The sequence below is a fragment of the Panthera uncia genome (assembly GCF_023721935.1).
Source record: "Panthera uncia isolate 11264 chromosome C1 unlocalized genomic scaffold, Puncia_PCG_1.0 HiC_scaffold_4, whole genome shotgun sequence".
Taxonomy (NCBI): domain Eukaryota; kingdom Metazoa; phylum Chordata; class Mammalia; order Carnivora; family Felidae; genus Panthera; species Panthera uncia.
In genome coordinates, this window is record NW_026057585.1 from 94,261,676 (window position 1) to 94,279,840 (window position 18,165).

The 18,165-nt window shown below is 50.2% G+C and overlaps 1 protein-coding gene across 1 annotated transcript in view; it reads right to left on the reverse strand.

Annotated features, from left to right (window-relative positions):
- Nucleotides 1–214: 214 nt before the first annotated feature.
- The window catches only part of LOC125913087 (kazrin-like), a 54,137-nt gene continuing 36,186 nt past the window's right edge, over nucleotides 215–18,165 (reverse strand). The window contains exon 2 of the mRNA XM_049618044.1: nucleotides 215–2,169. Coding sequence (XP_049474001.1) covers nucleotides 2,162–2,169 — 8 coding nt within the window. The 3' untranslated portion in view covers nucleotides 215–2,161. The remainder of the gene's footprint in view (nucleotides 2,170–18,165) is intronic.

An 18,165-nucleotide genomic window follows, 5' to 3' on the forward strand; every position in this document is an offset into this window, starting at 1 on the left:
TCCCTCCCCCACTCTGTCTCTTGTTGTCTCTCTCTCTCAAAAATGAATAAATATTAAAGAGAGAGAGAGAGAGAGAGAGAGACAGCTTAGGGGGCCAATGTCTCTGACCCAATGTGCACAATGTTATTATGTTTGTATTTTTCCCGAAGTCTATGCTTTTTACCAAATTCTCCAAGAACTCTGACCTAGAAAGATTATAAATAATCTTAAGAGCGGACATTTACTGAGGTCCTTCCAGGCGCCAGGCACAGAGCCTCACAAACACTGGTTCACCTGCTCCTCCCCTTCCACGGTGAGCTACGTTAGCACTTTGTTCCCTTATTACAGATAGAGAAACTGAGGTTCCAGCTTGGTCAAGCAGCAGAGAGAGCAACGATGGAAAAAATACCGGCTCACATTTATTTAGTGCTTACTGTGCGCCAGGCAATATTTATATATTATCTCAGGTCCTCATAGTCATTCTCTGCAGTGAAACACAGAGAATTTAAAAACTCACCCACGGCCGGGGCACCTGGGTGGCTCAGTCGGTGAGGCGTCCGACTTCGGCTCGGGTGGTGATCTCACGGTTCGTGAGTTCGAGCCCCCCATCGGGCTCTGTGCTGACAGCTCACAGCCTGGAGCCTGCTTTGGATTCTGTGTCTCCCTCTCTCTCTGCCCCTCCCTGGCTCATGTGCTCCGTCTCTCAAAAATAAATAAATGTTTAAAAAAAAAAATAAAACCTCACCCATGGCCACAGAGCCAAGAAGTGGCATCTCCTACTCCAGCCCTCCCCTGGAGTTTGTACGTACCTTGACCCCGCTCCTGACCACTGCTTCCGAAATGCCTCCTTCTAGCCCCCCACCGTAGGCTCCCACCCCGTTTCGCACGGGTCTCAGAAATCCACCAGGGGAAACTGCTTTCGCCCTAGGATGCTGGCTCTTTCGGTCTTCACAATCAGGTGAACGAAGGGAAGGCACGTCCTGGCACTGGGGAGCTGCCCCAACGGAGGAGGGGGCCTCACGGGTTCCGCCAGGGTCTGAGGACACAACCCCAGACCTGTTGTGGTGGGTGGTTCACCTGGGATCTGGAGAGGCCAGTCCCTGCCTCCAGAAGCCCGAGACTCAGCCTGAGAGCCGTAACCGTCTCGGTTTCCTTCACCTGTAAACTGGTGTTAGCCGCACTGCTTTGCATTGTTTTGAGGACGAAACAAGGGATGTGGATGAAGTGGCTGGTCTGTTAGTCTGTGAATTATTACATCTTGGGTGACGACTGTCGGTATTATTATTCTGAGATCTTCTGAACTCTGCCCCGGGGGAAATTTCCAGCCATCATCACCCTCTAAGCCGGGCGGACCAAACGGCCAGATTCCCTGGCACGGAGGGTTTCCCCGGGATGAATTTCAGTGCTCAAACCAGGAAAGTCTCAGGCAAACTGGGATGCGTTGATCACCCTGCTCTGAGCAAGCAGCTCCCTCCCGGCCTGGAGACCCCACTGTGGCTGCTCCCCGCCCCCAACCCCCAGCACGCAGGCACATGCATTGGTTCACCTGCTACATCCTGGAGCTACATTATTTGGAACCGAACAGAAACGTAAGACGCTTTCCCTTTCTGAAAAACAGCTCTGTATCAGAGCCACCAAAATGTCACAGCTTCCCCATCAGCGGAGAAGCAAATTGTTCTCATCTCTATCTGTCCCAGCAGCTAAGCCTGCTTATAATGAAGCACTATCCAAGCACTCGCCGGAGAAGGCATTTCAGACGTCCAGTGATTTAAGCCACCTCTGTTAAGCTCAAACAAACAAAAACCTATAAAGGGGGATTTCACTAATTCACTCTAATGACCAGGAGACCCATCCAAACACGCGACATTATCAGGGGGATGAGAAAAATAATTAAAAAACCAAAGAGCCGGGAGGCATGTAAATTTACTTTATTCAACCAGCAAGGTTACAAGGTAACTCAGTGCCATGAGTACTTGGTTATGGTCTGCCGGGGATGCCTCGGCCCCAAGTAGAGAACCCAGAAAGAGCCAGACAGGTGTCCCTAAGTCTCCCCGGCCTCCCTGGACTCTGCTTTCTCTGCTGCAGGGAGGAACCAGGTGGACGTGGGGAGATGGCATCTACACGAGAGCCCAGAGGAGTGGTTCTCAGAGTGCGGCCCCTGGGCCAGTAACAGCAACAGCACCTAATAACCTGTAAGAAATGGGAGCGGTTCTGAGGCTTATGTTTGAGAACCACCTGTCGGATCAGTTAAGGGCTTACTCAACTTGCTGGACAAAGCTAACAGCTGCTGCTCTCATTACAGATTCCATCACAGACCTGGCTGAGAGGGTGGCCTCCCCGACCCTGGGGACACACACGGGCAGGGCTGGGGTCCCTGGAGTAGAGGGACTATTCTTCCGGGGTGGGGGTGGGGGGCGTTGGCACGTGTCCCTGTGAGCTGCGTCTCGGAAGGCATTTCTATAAAGACTAACTACAGAGGTGACTTGGGCCTTGAAAGGGCAAACGCCACAGGCCCCGGAAGCAGCAGAGAGCCACAAAATGACCTCTGTGCGGGGGAGAGGGGCCTGGGGGCCTGTCCTGGGGAGGCCAGGAAGACTGAGAGAGGCCTTTCCTCAGCAATTTCTGAGCTCTCTACTGGGGCTGACAGCTGTACTGAGAGGCCACAGCAAAGAACTCAAGGTGCTGAGTTGAGTTGTAGCTTGCTAGGCAAATACTCTGTTGGCAAAATGTCTAGAAGCATTTTAGTTGGCACATCTAGGGATGAGGCCTGTTACTGGCTTCCGTGGGTAAGAGGCCCGGGGGCACAGGAGAGCCTCACAACAAAGAACGATCCCTCTCCAGATGTCAATCACGCCAAGGCTGAGAAAGGCGGATTTAGATGAAGTATTCATGCTTGACTAATGTTTAGCGAGCACCTACTGTCTCCCAGGTACCCTATCGGTTATCACACGCCTTCATTCGTTTAATCCTTAGAACAGATGTCAAAACTCCACGGGATGCAGCCCACAGATGTGTTGTGTGGCCTGAGCGGTGCCTTTTGTTTTTTTTTTTTTTAAACCAATATCGAATTAGCTGTTAACATTTAAAACTCAGGAAACATCATAGAAAGTCTGGGCTTCTAACTTTTCTTGAAAAATCACAAGGATCTGGCCATTCTGGGCCTGCATTCGTAGATAGAGAGAGCTGACTGGAGCTGCTGTGTATTTTAGCGGCTCTGATGTTTGCCACGGTCCCCAGCACTCCCCAGGGAGCTGTAATCAGCTGCCAGTCATCACTGCTCTTGTCACCTCACCTGGCACCTGCAGATGTATGAGCGTGTTACCTCCACATCAGAGCTTCACCCACACTCAGGGTTCCAACTTCCCCCCTGCACTGATATGTCTCAAACATGTATCCGTAACCCTTTGGTTTATTCGACATCTCTTCCCCTATTTCCAGTTACTACTGGACCTCTCCAGAAAAGAATGCTCTTGTAGAACTGTGAATGGGCTCGTTGCTGAACCGCCCTCCAACGGAGAAATGATGGGAGCACCTCTAACCTCATCAGGAGCATCAACATAGTCTCCCTTGTTTATCTGTCGATTTCCTCTACAGAACTGTGAATTCCACGTGGCCAGGCACCCGTTATCTATCTCTCAGTTGGAAGAATTTCCCAACGCCGGCATTATTATATTTGGATCAGATAATTCTGTTGTTGGGGGCTGTCCTACGCATCATGAATGTTCAGCAGCACCCTTGACTTCTACTCACTAGATGCCAGAGGCACCTCCTCACTCCAGGGTGTGATGGACGACTAAAAATGTCTCCAGGCATTGCCCCAGGAAGGCAAAATTGCCCCCACTTAAAAAAGACTAAGCTCAGAGGCACCTGGGTGGCTCAGTCGGTTAAGCGTCCGACTTCGGCTCAGGTCATGGTCTCGAGGTCCGTGAGTTCGAGCCCCGCGTCGGGCTCTGTGCTGACGGCTCGGAGTCTGGAGCATGCTTCGGATTCTGTGTCTCCCTCTCTCTCTGACCCTCCCCCGTTCATGCTCTGTCTCTCTCTGTCTCAAAAATAAATAAACGTTAAAAAAAATCACTAAGTTGGTGTATGGCCTGGAGCATAGGCAGCAATGAAATGTTTTTTGGATGGATGGATGGATGGATGGATGGATAGTGAGTTAATAGATGAATGAATGGATGAATAGGTGGGTGGGTGGGTGGATGGATGGATGGATGGATGAGTTAATAGATGAATGAATGGATGAATAGGTGGGTGGGTAGGTGGATGGATGGATGGATGGATGGATGGATGGATGGGTTAATAGATGAATGAATGGATGAATAGGTGGGTGGGTAGGTGGGTGGGTGGGTGGATGGATGGATGGATGGATGGGTGGATGGATGGATGGATGGGTGGGTGGATGGATGGACGGATAGGTGTGTGTGGGGGTGGGTGGATGGGTGAGTGGGTAGATGGATGGATGAACATCCAAAAATAAACATAGGATGGCAAGACTAAGGAGCAGGTGGAAGAAGAAGGTAGACAAACTCAAGCTACAACCAAATGAAACATAATGAGGAGTGAAGCCAATACATTGACTTGGAAATGGCAATTTTGAATGAGAGCAAATTGAGCAACTTCTCAGGGATGCTGTGAGTTACTTAAAGTGAAGAACCCTTGTTACAGCTTATAGCAGGATCAGAATTACAGGGCTGGGGTAAGTCCTTGAACATACAAAAAATGCAGCTTCCTAAACTGAATTTGTTTTCTACTATTCAGTTTATTTCACTTTTGATTTTTGCTCTGGAAGCTGGGCCCTGATTTGTGGCCTGATGATCCGCCCTGTGCAGACTTCATTTCAGTACCAGAATGTCCTATTCTATAGGAATTAATTTAAAGCAAATGAAGGCAGAGTTTTGAGAAACTACATGATTTTCCTCTTGGGGAGGGGTCTATTTCCATCTCGAAAGCATCTTATGGGATCAGCAGTGTCATTCAAACTACCCCTATTTTAGGTAAAGAAGTTGAAAAGGGGAGGGGGAGGGGCTCTGGATTCGGGCACATTAGCCATTTAATGAGGACCAACTAAGACACATTACCCACCCATCAAATGTCATGAGCTACATCATGATTTGTCTTTTCTTTTAATGCTGGAGTTCAAACGGTTCATTTAGACCCTGTAATTATTCTCTTGGGGAAAAAAAGCCCCAATCAAAATTCTGGAAAATAAATCCAATCAAGTAAATGTTGTTCTTTTCAAGGATGCCTCCACAGGATAACACTCATCGAGACTGAGTTCACAGTTTTGTGTCAGCTGATTCCTGCCTGTTTGGGGAAGCATTCTTCATTCCAGAGGTCAGAGGCAGAGATCAACTCTGCCCTCCAGGGTTCACCCAACACGCCCCCCCCCCCCCCCCCCCCCCCAACACACACCCTATCTGTCCGATAGAAAGGTAAGGAGGAGAGAGGCTGATTTCTCACTTATTATGCACTATTCCTCTGGTCCCTCTTGATTACCAGGGAAGACAGGTGTGCAAGTTAAACAAAACCTTCCCAATCATTACCAGCAAACTGACAAGATGCTCCAGTATACAGAGAGCCCTCCCCCCCCCCCCCCCCCCCACCGTCCCCGGCAAAATAAAAGGCCAGGTCTTCTTGCCACCAAAGCAAGTCTTAACTATTTCTTCGAAACCATGCAGCCCGTGCAAGCAACGTTCGCCAAGAACTTCTTTCCCCAAGTTCACAAAGCCAGACGTGGCAAGTTGAAAACGACACGAGAACACCAGGAGGTGCTTCAGCTGGTCACCCAAAGAACAGACGGTTTTATCTCAGCGAGGCTCTTGGATTTAAAAGGTGTTGAGGGACTTTCTCTGAATTCCAAATGCACGCAGTTTTAGGAAAACCACCGGACCTGCAGCCCAATGGGTTTGCTTTCCACACAGTCTCCTGCCCTGTGTGCGTGGGTAGCAGGAGGAGACTGAAGGTTTTGACCTGTCCTCTCCTTGGTTCCCTGAACCCACTTGTTCCCAATCTGGTGAGCCACTGGCCCCAAGAGGGGAGATGGGGCCCTTGGTGTGGTTTACTCAGTCCCCAAACCCACACATGCACCAAACACTCCTTTTGGGTGGGCCGGCCACATAATTTTCCACTGCAGGAAGAAGCCACCGGTTAATGAAGTACAAATTTATTTAAAACACTACTGAATGCATAGCCTCCGTGTCAGTTGTGATTTTTATCAGTCAAAAGATGTTAAAAGCGAAGCTACATCAAATGGGAGGAGAAGCATTTTAATCATGAAAATGGTTTTTACCTACAACTAAGGGAAAGCACTTCTGTTGACTTTTGGTCCCATTGTAATTCTTTAAGGCACATTTGATTTAATGTTTCGTTGTAATTTTTTTAATGTTTTTATTTTATTGTTGAGAAAGAGACAGAGAGAGAGAGAAAGCGGGGGAGGGGCAGAGAGAGAGGGAGACACAGAATCCGAAACAGGCTCCAGGCTCTGAGCTGTCAGCACACAACCCGACGTGGGGCTCGAACCCATGAACCGTGACGTCACGACCTGAGACGAAGTCAGAGGCTTAACTGACTGAGCCACCCAGGCGTCCCTACCCTCTTCTCTTTAATGTCATTGCACCAACTCACACTACCTCAAAATGTGCAAATGAAAAGCAATCAGACACGAAACATTTTTGGATTTCACGGGATCATGACGATCACTGGAATAAAATCATGTCGGAGTGGGATTTCTGGCTTTTCCATCTCCGCTCCTCTTAGTTCATGCTGTATCTTTTTTCCTAATCCTGAGCTAAAAGCCACCCACTGAGAGACCTTCCTAATTAACAGGCTGCACTGGTTGTCTTTGAGATTGGCCCGTTTTAAAGCAGCTTCTTATTAGTGTTGCCGTAACGTGCCAGCAGGCAAACCCTAGGACCTTCCTTGGGCTGCACGTGTTTAGAAACATACTTCATCACAGCGATAGGAAAACTGTGAACCTGGCTTATGGCGAGGCACTGCTCAGGCTCCGGGACATAATGCAAACCATCAGCCACTTCCGGAAGATCACAGACTCCACAGAACACTCCTTGGGTTTAAATTCCAGCTCTTCCGGTCACCTGCTGTGTGACCGTGCACAAATCATGTAACCTCTCTGTGCTTCACGTCCCCAGCTCTAAAATCGGAAAAACAATATTGCCTTCCTCCACCCTTCAAATGTAAAGAATTTAGGGCTGGGTGTGGCATAAAGTAAGTGCCCCGTCAGGGGTCTGAGGATTAGGTCTTCCGGGAGGGTATGAATCAGAGACTGTGGCGCTCCTTGTCCAAGAGTCTGGGGAACGGGACAAGCCTTTACTTGGCTGAAGAACTCAGGGCCTGACCACCATCACAGAACTCACGTGGTGCCCGTTCCCTGGTAACTGCTCCCTGCTTTGTCGCGCTCAGACCCAATGGCAAACAAGTTGGGGCACGCTTCCCTGTTCCTAGTGGTTTGGGAAAGCATCCTGGAAAATTTAAATGTGTGGACAGAACGGATGTGTTCATTCAAATTCTTCTGCTGCCAATTTAAAAGAACCGAGTACAACAAGCTGCCTGCTTTTAACGGGATGAGATGAACACAGTTGTCTAACTCAGGGCAGAATGGCTTCGTGCCCAAAGACTCGAGTAACTTTTGCCATTTGCAACTCCCCCAGCGGAGAGGCCACTTCCTGATGGGACATGACCTAAGGCATGCACTTTACATTAGCAAGCTCTGTTATTTTCCCACTTTTACAACAGTGACTCCCATCCCATCAGTCCCGTCAATATCCATGGAAGGAAAAACCCTCTGAATCGAGGGATCCGTCGTCGTGTTTAATGGTGGATTGGGAATTACTCCCTTGCAGGGCTCAGTCCCTACACTTCCTTCTCTGAACTCCAGGGGCAATGTCTACCCCAGCCTCTCTGCAATTCCGGGCTCCTGTCCAACCACCTCATCACCTCATCTGAGACATGCACTGCAGGGGGCAAGCCCGTTTTTTCCTTAGATCAACTAAGATCAGGTATCTATCAAAGAATCGATGCTCACTAAGTATCGTTACTGAAGTTTCTTCATGTTTCTCATTTAATTTCCAAATGAGATTTCTTGTAAACATGTTTTCCATCATAAATTAGTAATAGCACATTCCCAGCACGAAAAGCTTGAAAAATACAAGAAAGTTGATGGAAAGAAAATGACCTCTATTCCCAAGCCCAGAGTTAGTTACAGTCAATATTTTGCTGTATCTCCTTCTGGTCTATTTTTCTCTGCGTAATTTACTCCCCCCCTCCCCGGTTTTACTGAGATATAATCGACATATAACATTGTACTAGTCTCACGTAGTCAACACAATTATGTGACACACGTGTATATATATTGCAAAACGATCGCCACAGTGTTTAATTAATATCCATCATCTACGTCTTTACAATTTTTGTTCCAGTGCTGACAACTTTTAAGATCTACTCTCTTAACAACTTTCCAATATATAATACTCTATTGTTAACTAGAGTCATCGTGCTGGGGCGCCTGGGTGGCTCGGTCAATTAAATGACAACTCTTGATTTTGGCTCAGGTCATGATCTCACAGTTCGTGGGTTCGAGCCCTGTATCGGACTCTGTGCTGATAGTGTGGAGCCTGCTTGGGATTCTCTCTCTCCCTCTCTGCCCCTGCCCCGCTTCTACTCCCTTTCTCTCAAAATAAATAAATAATCATTTTTTTTAAAAAAGCCTTGGGGCACCTGGGTGGCTCAGCTGGTTGAGCGACCGACTTCGGCTCAGGTCATGATCTCGCAGTTTGTGAGTTCGAGCCCCATGTCAGCCTCTGTGCTGACAGGTCGGAGCCCGGAGCCTACTTCAGACTTTGTGTCTCCCCCTCTCCCTACCCCTCCCCTGCTCATGCTCTGTGTCTATCTCTCAATAATAAATAAATGTTTAAAAAAATTTTTTTAAAGCCTTAACTATAGAGGTACCTGAGTGGCTTGGTTGGTTAAGCGTCTGACTTCGGCTCAGGTCATGATCTCACGGTTTCTGGGTTCGAGCCCCACATCAGGCTCTGTGCTCAGAGCCTGGAGCCTGCTTCGGATTCTGTGTCTCCCTCTCTGTCTGCCACTCCACTGCTCATGCTCTCTCTCTCTCTCTCAAAAATAAATACACGTTAAAAAAAAAAAAAAATCCTTAACTATAGTCACCGTGCTGTACGTGACATCCACAGGACCTACTTATTATCTTATAAATGGAAGTATGTACCATTTGACCCCCTTCACCTACTTCCCCTATCCCCAACCCCTGCCTCTGGCAACCACCAATCTGTTCCGTTTTTCCGTAAGTTCGGTACTTTTAGATTCCTCGTATACGCGAGATCACACAGTACTTGTCTTTCTCTATTTGTCTCGTGTCACTCAGCATAATGCCCTCAAGGTCCGTCTGTTCAGTGGCAGACAGGATTTCCTTCCTTTTTGTGGCTGAATAATATTCCACCATATACAAATAGCACATTCCCTTTATCCATTCATCCATCCGTGGACGCCTATGCCGTTCCCAGGTCTTGGCTGTTATGCAGAATGCGGCAGTGAACGTGGGGCGTGCAGACGCTTCTAGAGAAAGTGATCTTGCTTCCTCCGGCCAAATGCCCAGGAGTGGAACTGCTCCATCACATGGTAGTCCTATTTCTGATTTTTTGAGGAACCTCCGTACCGTTCTCTCCGGTGGCTGCACCCACACTGCCACGTTCTTGGTTGTGATCTTTACAAGAATGTGATCGTTCCGTCTGTGCAACTTCATGCTCTGCTCTCTTCACTTGGGCTTCCTGGCTTGTGCGTGTCCTCTGTGCTGCCGACGTTCGGATCACACTGCCACTATTCCTAGGGACACGCTCCGTCCTGATCTAGTTCAGTGGAGGGGAGGAGGCACCCATTCTCATCCGGGTTGGACAGTAGGGGCAGCAGAAGATACTAAGACGCCAGCCGGGAAGGAAGGACCCATGAGGAGACGGGAAGCCAACGGAGACCCAGGGTCGGACTTGTGACCACGGTGAACTTCCCTCATCCCTCAAAGGGCTCCCTGCAGAGCCGACGTCCAGAGGGTCGGGGTGGGGGACAGTCACACCCTCGTGGACCCAGCCTGCACGCTTGCTCTTGTCCATCGGAATTGACTGCAGCATTTACGAATCAGGAGGGATCAAATAAAGGCTTGGGTTCACGACTTCGGCCGGAAACACATGCGATTTGACAGGCCCAGGTCAGTTCCCACGTGACGGCAATTCTGTAGCCGTCAGGTGGCACTTGGCTCTTCCGAACAGGTGTGTGCCCTCGAACTATTTCCTCGTGGCTTCCACTCGGCTGCCCCATCACTTACTTGCCGGCCCAGAGTCGGCGAGCACTGGCGTTTGTCGCCCTGTGTCCTAAAGTAACTCTGATTCTCTGACCTTCCTCGTTTTTAAGATAATTCAGTAAACACCACTGCTGGTCCCGAAGTTAAACCTGGAGGTGGACCGGTCCTTCTCTAGCTCCACCTCTTAAGCCACCTTTGGAACAAGCAAAGCCCTTCTCAAGACTTGAACACCTCCAGGATCTCTATCCTGGGCTGGAGAGCGGGTGAAACACGGCGGCAGCAAAGGTGGTCTTGCGTGGTGGAAGGCGTGTGGGTTCGGATTTCTTTTCATTACTTTTACATAATTTTGCAACTGGCTGCGGGCTGTTTTGACCATTATTTTTTCACGCAGCGGGAGAAACTGTGCCCCGGAGGATGATTATTAAAATATGTTGCTCTTCTATATTTAAATAGTGAAATGGCTTTTCTGAGCCTTAAAATGAGCCAAGGGAAATACCTATGGCTTGAGATGTAACTGAAATGTGGGCTTGACGCACCACCACTTGGTGCCACTAACTGCCCCGGGGGCTCAGCCCTCCTCCGCCAGGTAGCGGATATGGGGACGGAGTGGGGTGATGCGGGTGCGGGGAGAGGGTGTGGGGGAGGCAGGGGCCGGTGGGGCAGGTGCCGCACAGGCTACAAGGAGCAGAAGTTCAGCGAACAGCCCCACACGCCTCGCGGGGTCCTGCCCTCAGGGGTATCTGGCTGCACCTGGCAGGTTCCGGAGCACCTGTCACAGAGCCGGGAATGGAGACAGAGTGAAGCAACAGGGTCTCTGAGAAAGGAAAGCACCAGTTGGAGGTCATGTGTTGTAAGTAACGGAAACACACTCACACTCGCTTAGTGGTTCTCAAAACCAGGGGCAACTGTGTCCCCCGTGGACATTCAACACCGTCTGGGACATTTTGGTTGTCACGATGGGGACCGGGATTGCTGGAAACACCCTCCATGGAGTGCACGGGTCGGCCTCCTCAACAAAGAATTGTCTGGCTCTAAATGGCAAAAGCACCGGGGTTTGAGAAACCCCGCCTTGGCCCAACCAAGGGAACGTGCTAGAAAGTGAGGCACAGGTCGTTGGATCGCTATTGACTGCCTCCCCCCACCTTATCCAGGCCTCCTTTCCACTAGAGTAATAACACTCTCTACAATAAAATTGGCTTCTGGGGGACGCACAATTCTATAAATGTAACTAACCGGCACCACCATCAGGATACAGAACAGTTAGACCACCCAAAAAACTGCCCCGGACTGTCCGTCCTCCCCATCCCCAACGTGTGGAAGCCACGAATCTGTCCTCTGTCCCCATTTTTGTCTTCTCAAGAATATCACATAAATGGAATTATACAGCAGGCAGTGTTTGGGGACTTTTTTTTTTCACTTAGCATAATGCCTTTGAGATTCACCCAGATTATCTCCTGGATCAGTAACTCATTCCTTTTTACTACTGAGCGGTTTTCCGTCGTATGGGCGAACCGCAGCCTGTGTCTCCATTCATCTGTGGAAGGGCGTTTGGGTCGCTTGCAGTTTGGGGCTGTTACCAGCAGAGCTGCTGTAAACGCTTGTGTGCAGGGTTCTATGTGGAGTTAAGTCCTTATTTCTCCACGGGAAGCATCCAGGTGTGCGACTGTTGAGTCATACAGTAGCTACAGGCTTTGCTTTATAAGAAGCCACCGAAACGCCTTCTGGACTGCCTACACGATCTCATCTCCTCCTAAGAGGTCTGGTTCCTGCATTTGGTCTTGTCCACCTTTTTGAGTTTTGCTATTCCAACAGGCGTGTCGTGGTGACTTGTCACGGTTTTATTATTTTTTAAGTGTATTTTGAGAGAGAGAGAGAGAGAGAGAGAGTGCAAGCAAGTGGGGAAGGGACAGAGAGAGAGGGAGACAGAGAACCCCAAGCAGGCTCCTCACCATCCGCACGGAGCCCAATGCAGGCTCAATCTCACGAACTGTGACATCACGACCTGAGCTGAAATCAAGAGTTGGACGCTCAACCAACGGAACCACCCAGGCGCCCCTTGTCGTGGTTTTAATTTGCCTTCCCTGAACAGCCAACGATGTGGGCCATCGTTTCATGGGCTTCCTTGCCAGCCCTCTATTCTCTTTGGCCAAGTGTCTGTGCAAGTCTTTTGCCCATTTTTAAAAATGGGTTGTTTTCTTACTCTTGAGGTTTGAGGATTCAGATATGCTCTGGATACAAGCCTCTCGTGCGACGTGCAACTGTTTTCTCCCAGTTTGTAGCTTGTGGCTTCATTCTCCTCATTAGCGTCTCTCACGGAGGAAATGGTCTTAATTTTTCTCAAGTCCAATTTATCAGTTTTGTCTTTTAGGGACTGTGCTTTTGTTGTCATGTGCAAGTGTAAAACAACTTTCCAGGGGCTCTTGGCCACCCTCAGCTTTTCTTGTAGCCAAGGGTGGCCATGTGACCAAGTTCCGGTCAACAGGGTGCGAAGGAGGTGGCTTCCTCCAGAGAGCCTCCTTAGACGTCAGCTGGTAAACCTCCTCTGCTCCTTACTCCAGACTCTTCGGTCTTGCTTCTGGGAGTGGGGCTGTGACGGCCGGTATGCCCTCTTGGCCCTCAAGGTTCTGGGGCCACACTGCAGGGATATGGCACCATGGGAAGCTGAAAGACACCATTCAGCTCCACTTTGTGGAGGAGCCCTCATGCCAGTCCCGGATTGCCCACATCTCGCTTTTATGGGAAAGAAGAATAATGGTTTTTTTGTTTGTGTTTTTGTTTTACTTAGGCTACTGTTATCTCAGATTTTCTGTCATCGCTGGCCAAGTCTAGACCGACCTGATGCAGCAACATGCAGGGCTATCTCCCACAACTCAACCTAGGAGTCCAGTGGGCCGCATGGCACTCCAGGGGCCATCTGCTTTTCGCCTGCCCAGTATACGTCCTTATACTGGTATTTTAGTATTAATTATCTGAACATTCCTCTGCTTCTGGTTTCAGCACTTTAAGTCATGTGGTTTAAGAGGGGCTGACTCTACTTAGTTCCGAGATCCAAGCCTGGCCAATCAGATTCATAGTGGAATTGATTCAGCGATGGACAAAGGACTCGGCACTTTTGCCACAACCACTAGGAGTAAGGCCCCGTGATTCATCTGGGGACTGTGAGTTCACAGTCACCCACAACCAGGGTGCCACTAAAGAGCCTTCCTGAGAATACAGCCGGATCAAAGAGCCAAGAGATGGATGAAAATGTGCTGGCAAAAGGAGAGATTCAGAGCAGGGCCCCGGGAGCTCAGTAAGCCTTTCCAAGGAAAGAGGCATTTAACAGGAGACCCGAAGCAACAAGAGGAGTTAATACGATAAAGGGGATGGCGGTGAGGATATGGGGAGTGAGAGTAGAGTTATCCAGGAAGATGGGGCACCTGGGTGGCTCAGTTGGTTAAGCATCCGGCTCTTGATTTCCACTCATGGTGGTGAGATCGAGCCCCGGCTCAGGCTCCATGATGTGTGTGGAGTCTACTTAAGAATCTCTCTCTCCCTCTCTCCCTACCCCTTTCCCATGTGTACACGCTTTCCCTCTCTCTCTCTCCCTCTCTCTCTCTCCCTCTCTCTCTCTCTTTCTCAAAAAAAAAAAAAAAAAAAGTTATTCAGGCAGAGCAAATGGCATGTGCAAAGGCCCAGGGGCAGCATGACTACAGGTCAGAGCATAGGCTGCAGACTCTCTATTTGGGCCGGGCTTTGCAGTGGAAGGGTAGGATCCTTACTAAGTTGCAGCTCCCGGGGTTACTGCCAAGGAAGCTGCAAAGCACCAGGTGAACACTTCGGGAAAGTAGTAGGACAAGAAGGTACTAATTACTCAGGCACATGATAGGTAGACCTAGCACAGAAACCAAAGATCTCAGCAATGGCTGCCCCCTGGGAATGGCTGCAATTCGAGGCTGCCCTGGCACCACAGACCTCTCCGGACCCCTTGCCCCAGCACCTGTGCCGGCAGGGAAGGGCGTGGGTATTTAAGAGGCCTTTAACGGAATGACAAACGTCCCAACCCGCTGCCTCCCCGACGGACACGGAACAGAGGCTGAGTCCACTTGCCACAGTATCAGAGCACATCCCAGCGGGTCCCAGATGGTTGAAACCTGGCAAATACCAATCAGGCAGTTCATTAGACCATAAGTGTATTAAGCAGCATCTAACATAGTGGATAATTTTGAGCTTTATTATCTAAAATATAAAGGGGTGCTTTTTTTTTTAACTTAGCTAAGCAGCAGATTGTGTTTTTTAAAAAAAATTTTTTTTTTAACTTTTATTTTATTTTTGAGACAGAGAGAGACAGAGCATGAACAGGGGAGGGCCGGAGAGAGAGGGAGACACAGAATCTGAAACAGGCTCCAGGCTCTGAGCTGTCAGCACAGAGCCCGATGCAGGGCTCGAACTCACGGATCGCGAGATCGTGACCTGAGCCGAAGCCGGCCGCCCAACCGACTGAGCCACCCAGGAGCCCCCAGCAGATTGTGTTTTTAAAGATATTGCTGTTTCAGGCCCGAACAAACTGCGAGCATTTCTCCAACAACCTTTTGTTCTGGGCTGTGCCTGTGGCTCTTCCCTCCACCTCCACCTGGGGTGCTTAGTAGCGGCACAAGTTAGGGAAAGAAGTCTCCCATCCTTCCCTCTGCCCCCAAGGGGATGAGGAAGTTGGGGGGCGGGGAATTCCGAGTTCCAGAAGCCAGTAAGATTCAAAGTTGATCTACGGAAAGGGGCAGCCCTACGGGCAGCCACAGGCAGCCACTGGGAAAGTGAGCCTCGCCTCCCTGCCCTGGATGGCTAAAAACATCACAGGACGTGGGTCAGAGTACCTAGCAGCCATAGGCGCTGGCCGGCTCCGGGCCTCTGACAGGCCTGCCCTCCGCATTGCATAAAACAAGCTAGGGTTGTGAAAAGCCTCTGAAGTTTACAAACAACTGGTGAGAGCAGAGATTAGGGAGAAAGCTTCTGTGCCCCTTGCCTGAGCCGTTTAAGCCCAGCTCACCCCTAAATGGCCTCTCCTCCACAGGGCATTTATACCATCCCAAACAGGCCCACAGCCATGGTCCCCGATGTCCCCTACAGGGACAATTTCCAGACATTGAGCTCCATGGGGGACATTTGACCACTAAAAGTGTTGATGCTCAACATTCATTTTTAATGTTTCAGAAAACCGTTAAGCTGGTCTGTGTTATGCATCACATTTTTACAGCTGGTCATTTCATTTCCAGCTTGGAAAGTGGCTGGAGAAATCTCAGTGGGGTTATTTACCAGTTTCTTTGCCCGACTCAAGGTTTCAAGGAGAGGCCCAAACAGGACTCTCCTTGGCTTACTCTATGCTGTCTGCGGGGCCCCCGGGGGGATCACAGACCTGCCTGAGCGCATCAGCCTTCGGGGTCCCTGGGATGGCGTCTGTCCCGCCTTCCAGGCAGAGGGACCACACAGAGGATGGCCTGAAGAAAAGAGCCAGGAGATGTGCTTCCGGCACAGAAGCACCTTCATGATGGGGAGAGCACTAGGTGATGCTGGACAGAGAGACCGGAAAGGCTCTCAGGAGGACAACAGGATCCACTGAAGGGCCTTGGCTGAGAAGTAACAAGTTTAGCTTTGGCATTTAGAAGACTGGCTGCTGGTTCGCAATGAACTGCGTGCAATGGTGTAAGTGGGGGCTTGCAGAGTCTGCAAGGCGGGAGGCAGGGAGACTGGCGGGGTGGTTGCTGCCGTCCATGCGGATGACAGACGATGGCGGCCTGGATGGGGGAGTGGCCTGTGGATGGAGAAGTAGAACGACCCAAGACCCATTCAAGAGGAACACTCAACCCCATCTTTGGGGAGAGGACCCGTCTCCCTGCTGACTCTCCAGAAACAGACACGATGGTTTTCTACCGTGGCCAGGGCCTTACGGGTCTCGAGAGGAGAGCCATTCTTAACACAACCTCAGTGATTTGCGCACGCACGCGTACCCAGGCACACAGACACGGTGGGTTAAATAGCGTCCCTCCAAAATTCCTGCCCGTTGGGAACCTCAGAATGTGACCTCATTCGGAACTGGTTCTTTGCAGGCGTGACCAGTTGGGATGAGTTATTGGACTAGTAAGGGCCCTACATCCAATGACTGGCGCCCTATTTATAAGAAGAGGAACGGACCTATGGAGAGAGACAAGGACACCCAGCAAGAGCGCCACGGGGACACGAAGGCAGAGACAGAAATGGCGAGCCTCGGAGCCAAGGACGCTGGGACTGCTCGTAGCCACCAGCAGCTGGGAGACGGGCCCGGAACAGGCTCTCCCTCAGAGCCTCCAGAACGGACAAAGAATACGTTTCTGTTCTCTTAAGACACCCAGACTTAGGACTTTGTTACAACAGCACTTAGAAACTAATACAACGCACAGAGATACAAACACACACACACACACACACACACACACACACACACACACACACGTGTTCAGATACACAGATTCACACTCACATTTATACATGACTGGTTCTTTTTTTTTTTTTTTACCAATGTTTATTTTTGAGAGAGTGAGAGAGAGACAGAGCATGGGCGGAGGAGGGGCAGAGAGAGAGAGAGGAAGACAGATTACAGAGCAGGCTGCAGGCTCTGAGCTGTCAGCACAGAGCCCATCGCCGGGCTCAAACTCAACACGCCATGAGATCATGACCTGAGCCGACAAAGGACGCTCAGCCAACCAAGTCACCCAGGTGCCCTATACGTGAGTGGTTCTTAACCCGGGCTCCCCACACAATCACCTGGGGAGTTAAAAAAAAAAAATGATACCATGCCCAGGCCCCATCCAGGACTAACTGAGCAGAAGCTTTGGAAGGTGGAGTTCGGGTACCGTCACTTATAAAAGCTCTTGGATGACTGGACAGAGAGCCAGTGAGAGGTATCTGAGGAGGGTGACCGAAAGCGCGGGTCCTGCTCAAGCTACCTGTGTGTCCACCGCGTCCCACCCTGTGGCCTTGGTGAGCCCTGTGACATTTCTGAGCCTCAGCTTTCCTCCCACCTGCCCCCTGGGGCTGTTGGGACGCTGAAACAGTTAACGCCAGCAAAGAACTTAGCTTGGTACCTGGCACGTGGTAGGTGCTCAGTAAAACGTGAAAGCTCATATCATGATATTCCTTTGACGAGAATTATGCCGACGGTGACTCTGCCTGGCCCTATTTCTATCACCTCTTGCCCTTTCTGATGAGCTCTACCCAGGTTATCCTAGTTCTATTTTCACTGCACGCCTCCCATTACACATCCAAGGTACAGGGGGAGTCCCATCGCAGAGAGAACACACAGCCGGCTAACAAAGGAATCAGAAAGCTGGGACTGGACGGGCTCTCCAGGCAGCCTATGTGAAGCGTCACCAGGGGCCAGGCTCTTCAGAGGGACCCCTTTGAAATCAGAGCTCTCAGGGTTTCATCTCCCTGTGAAACGTCTGAACCTCAGGTCGGATTTCCCCTCAATCACACGAGCATGCATTTGGCGGGGTGGGGGGCAGGGAGCAATATATAACTTCGGCTAGTTCCCCTCTATATTCCCTCTGGTCTTCTCTCTCCCCTCCTAAGGACGGTGGCATCTCACCAATGAGCTTCATCTGAAATTTAGCTGAGTAGTAAAGCGTGTGCACGGGCTTGCCGGGGAAGGGATCGCTTCTTGCGACTTGGAGTGATCGTGTCTTACTTTGTGGGGGAGACTCCGACCGTCCAGCTCTCCCACCTGTGATCAACAACCGTGCCTCAGTTTCCCCATCTGTAAGGCGGGAGAAGTGATGGCGCCTGGCTCCTGAAGCTGCCAGCTGCTGTCACTGTCATGATGGTAAGGGTTTTTAGGGACAGAGGAGAGCCAG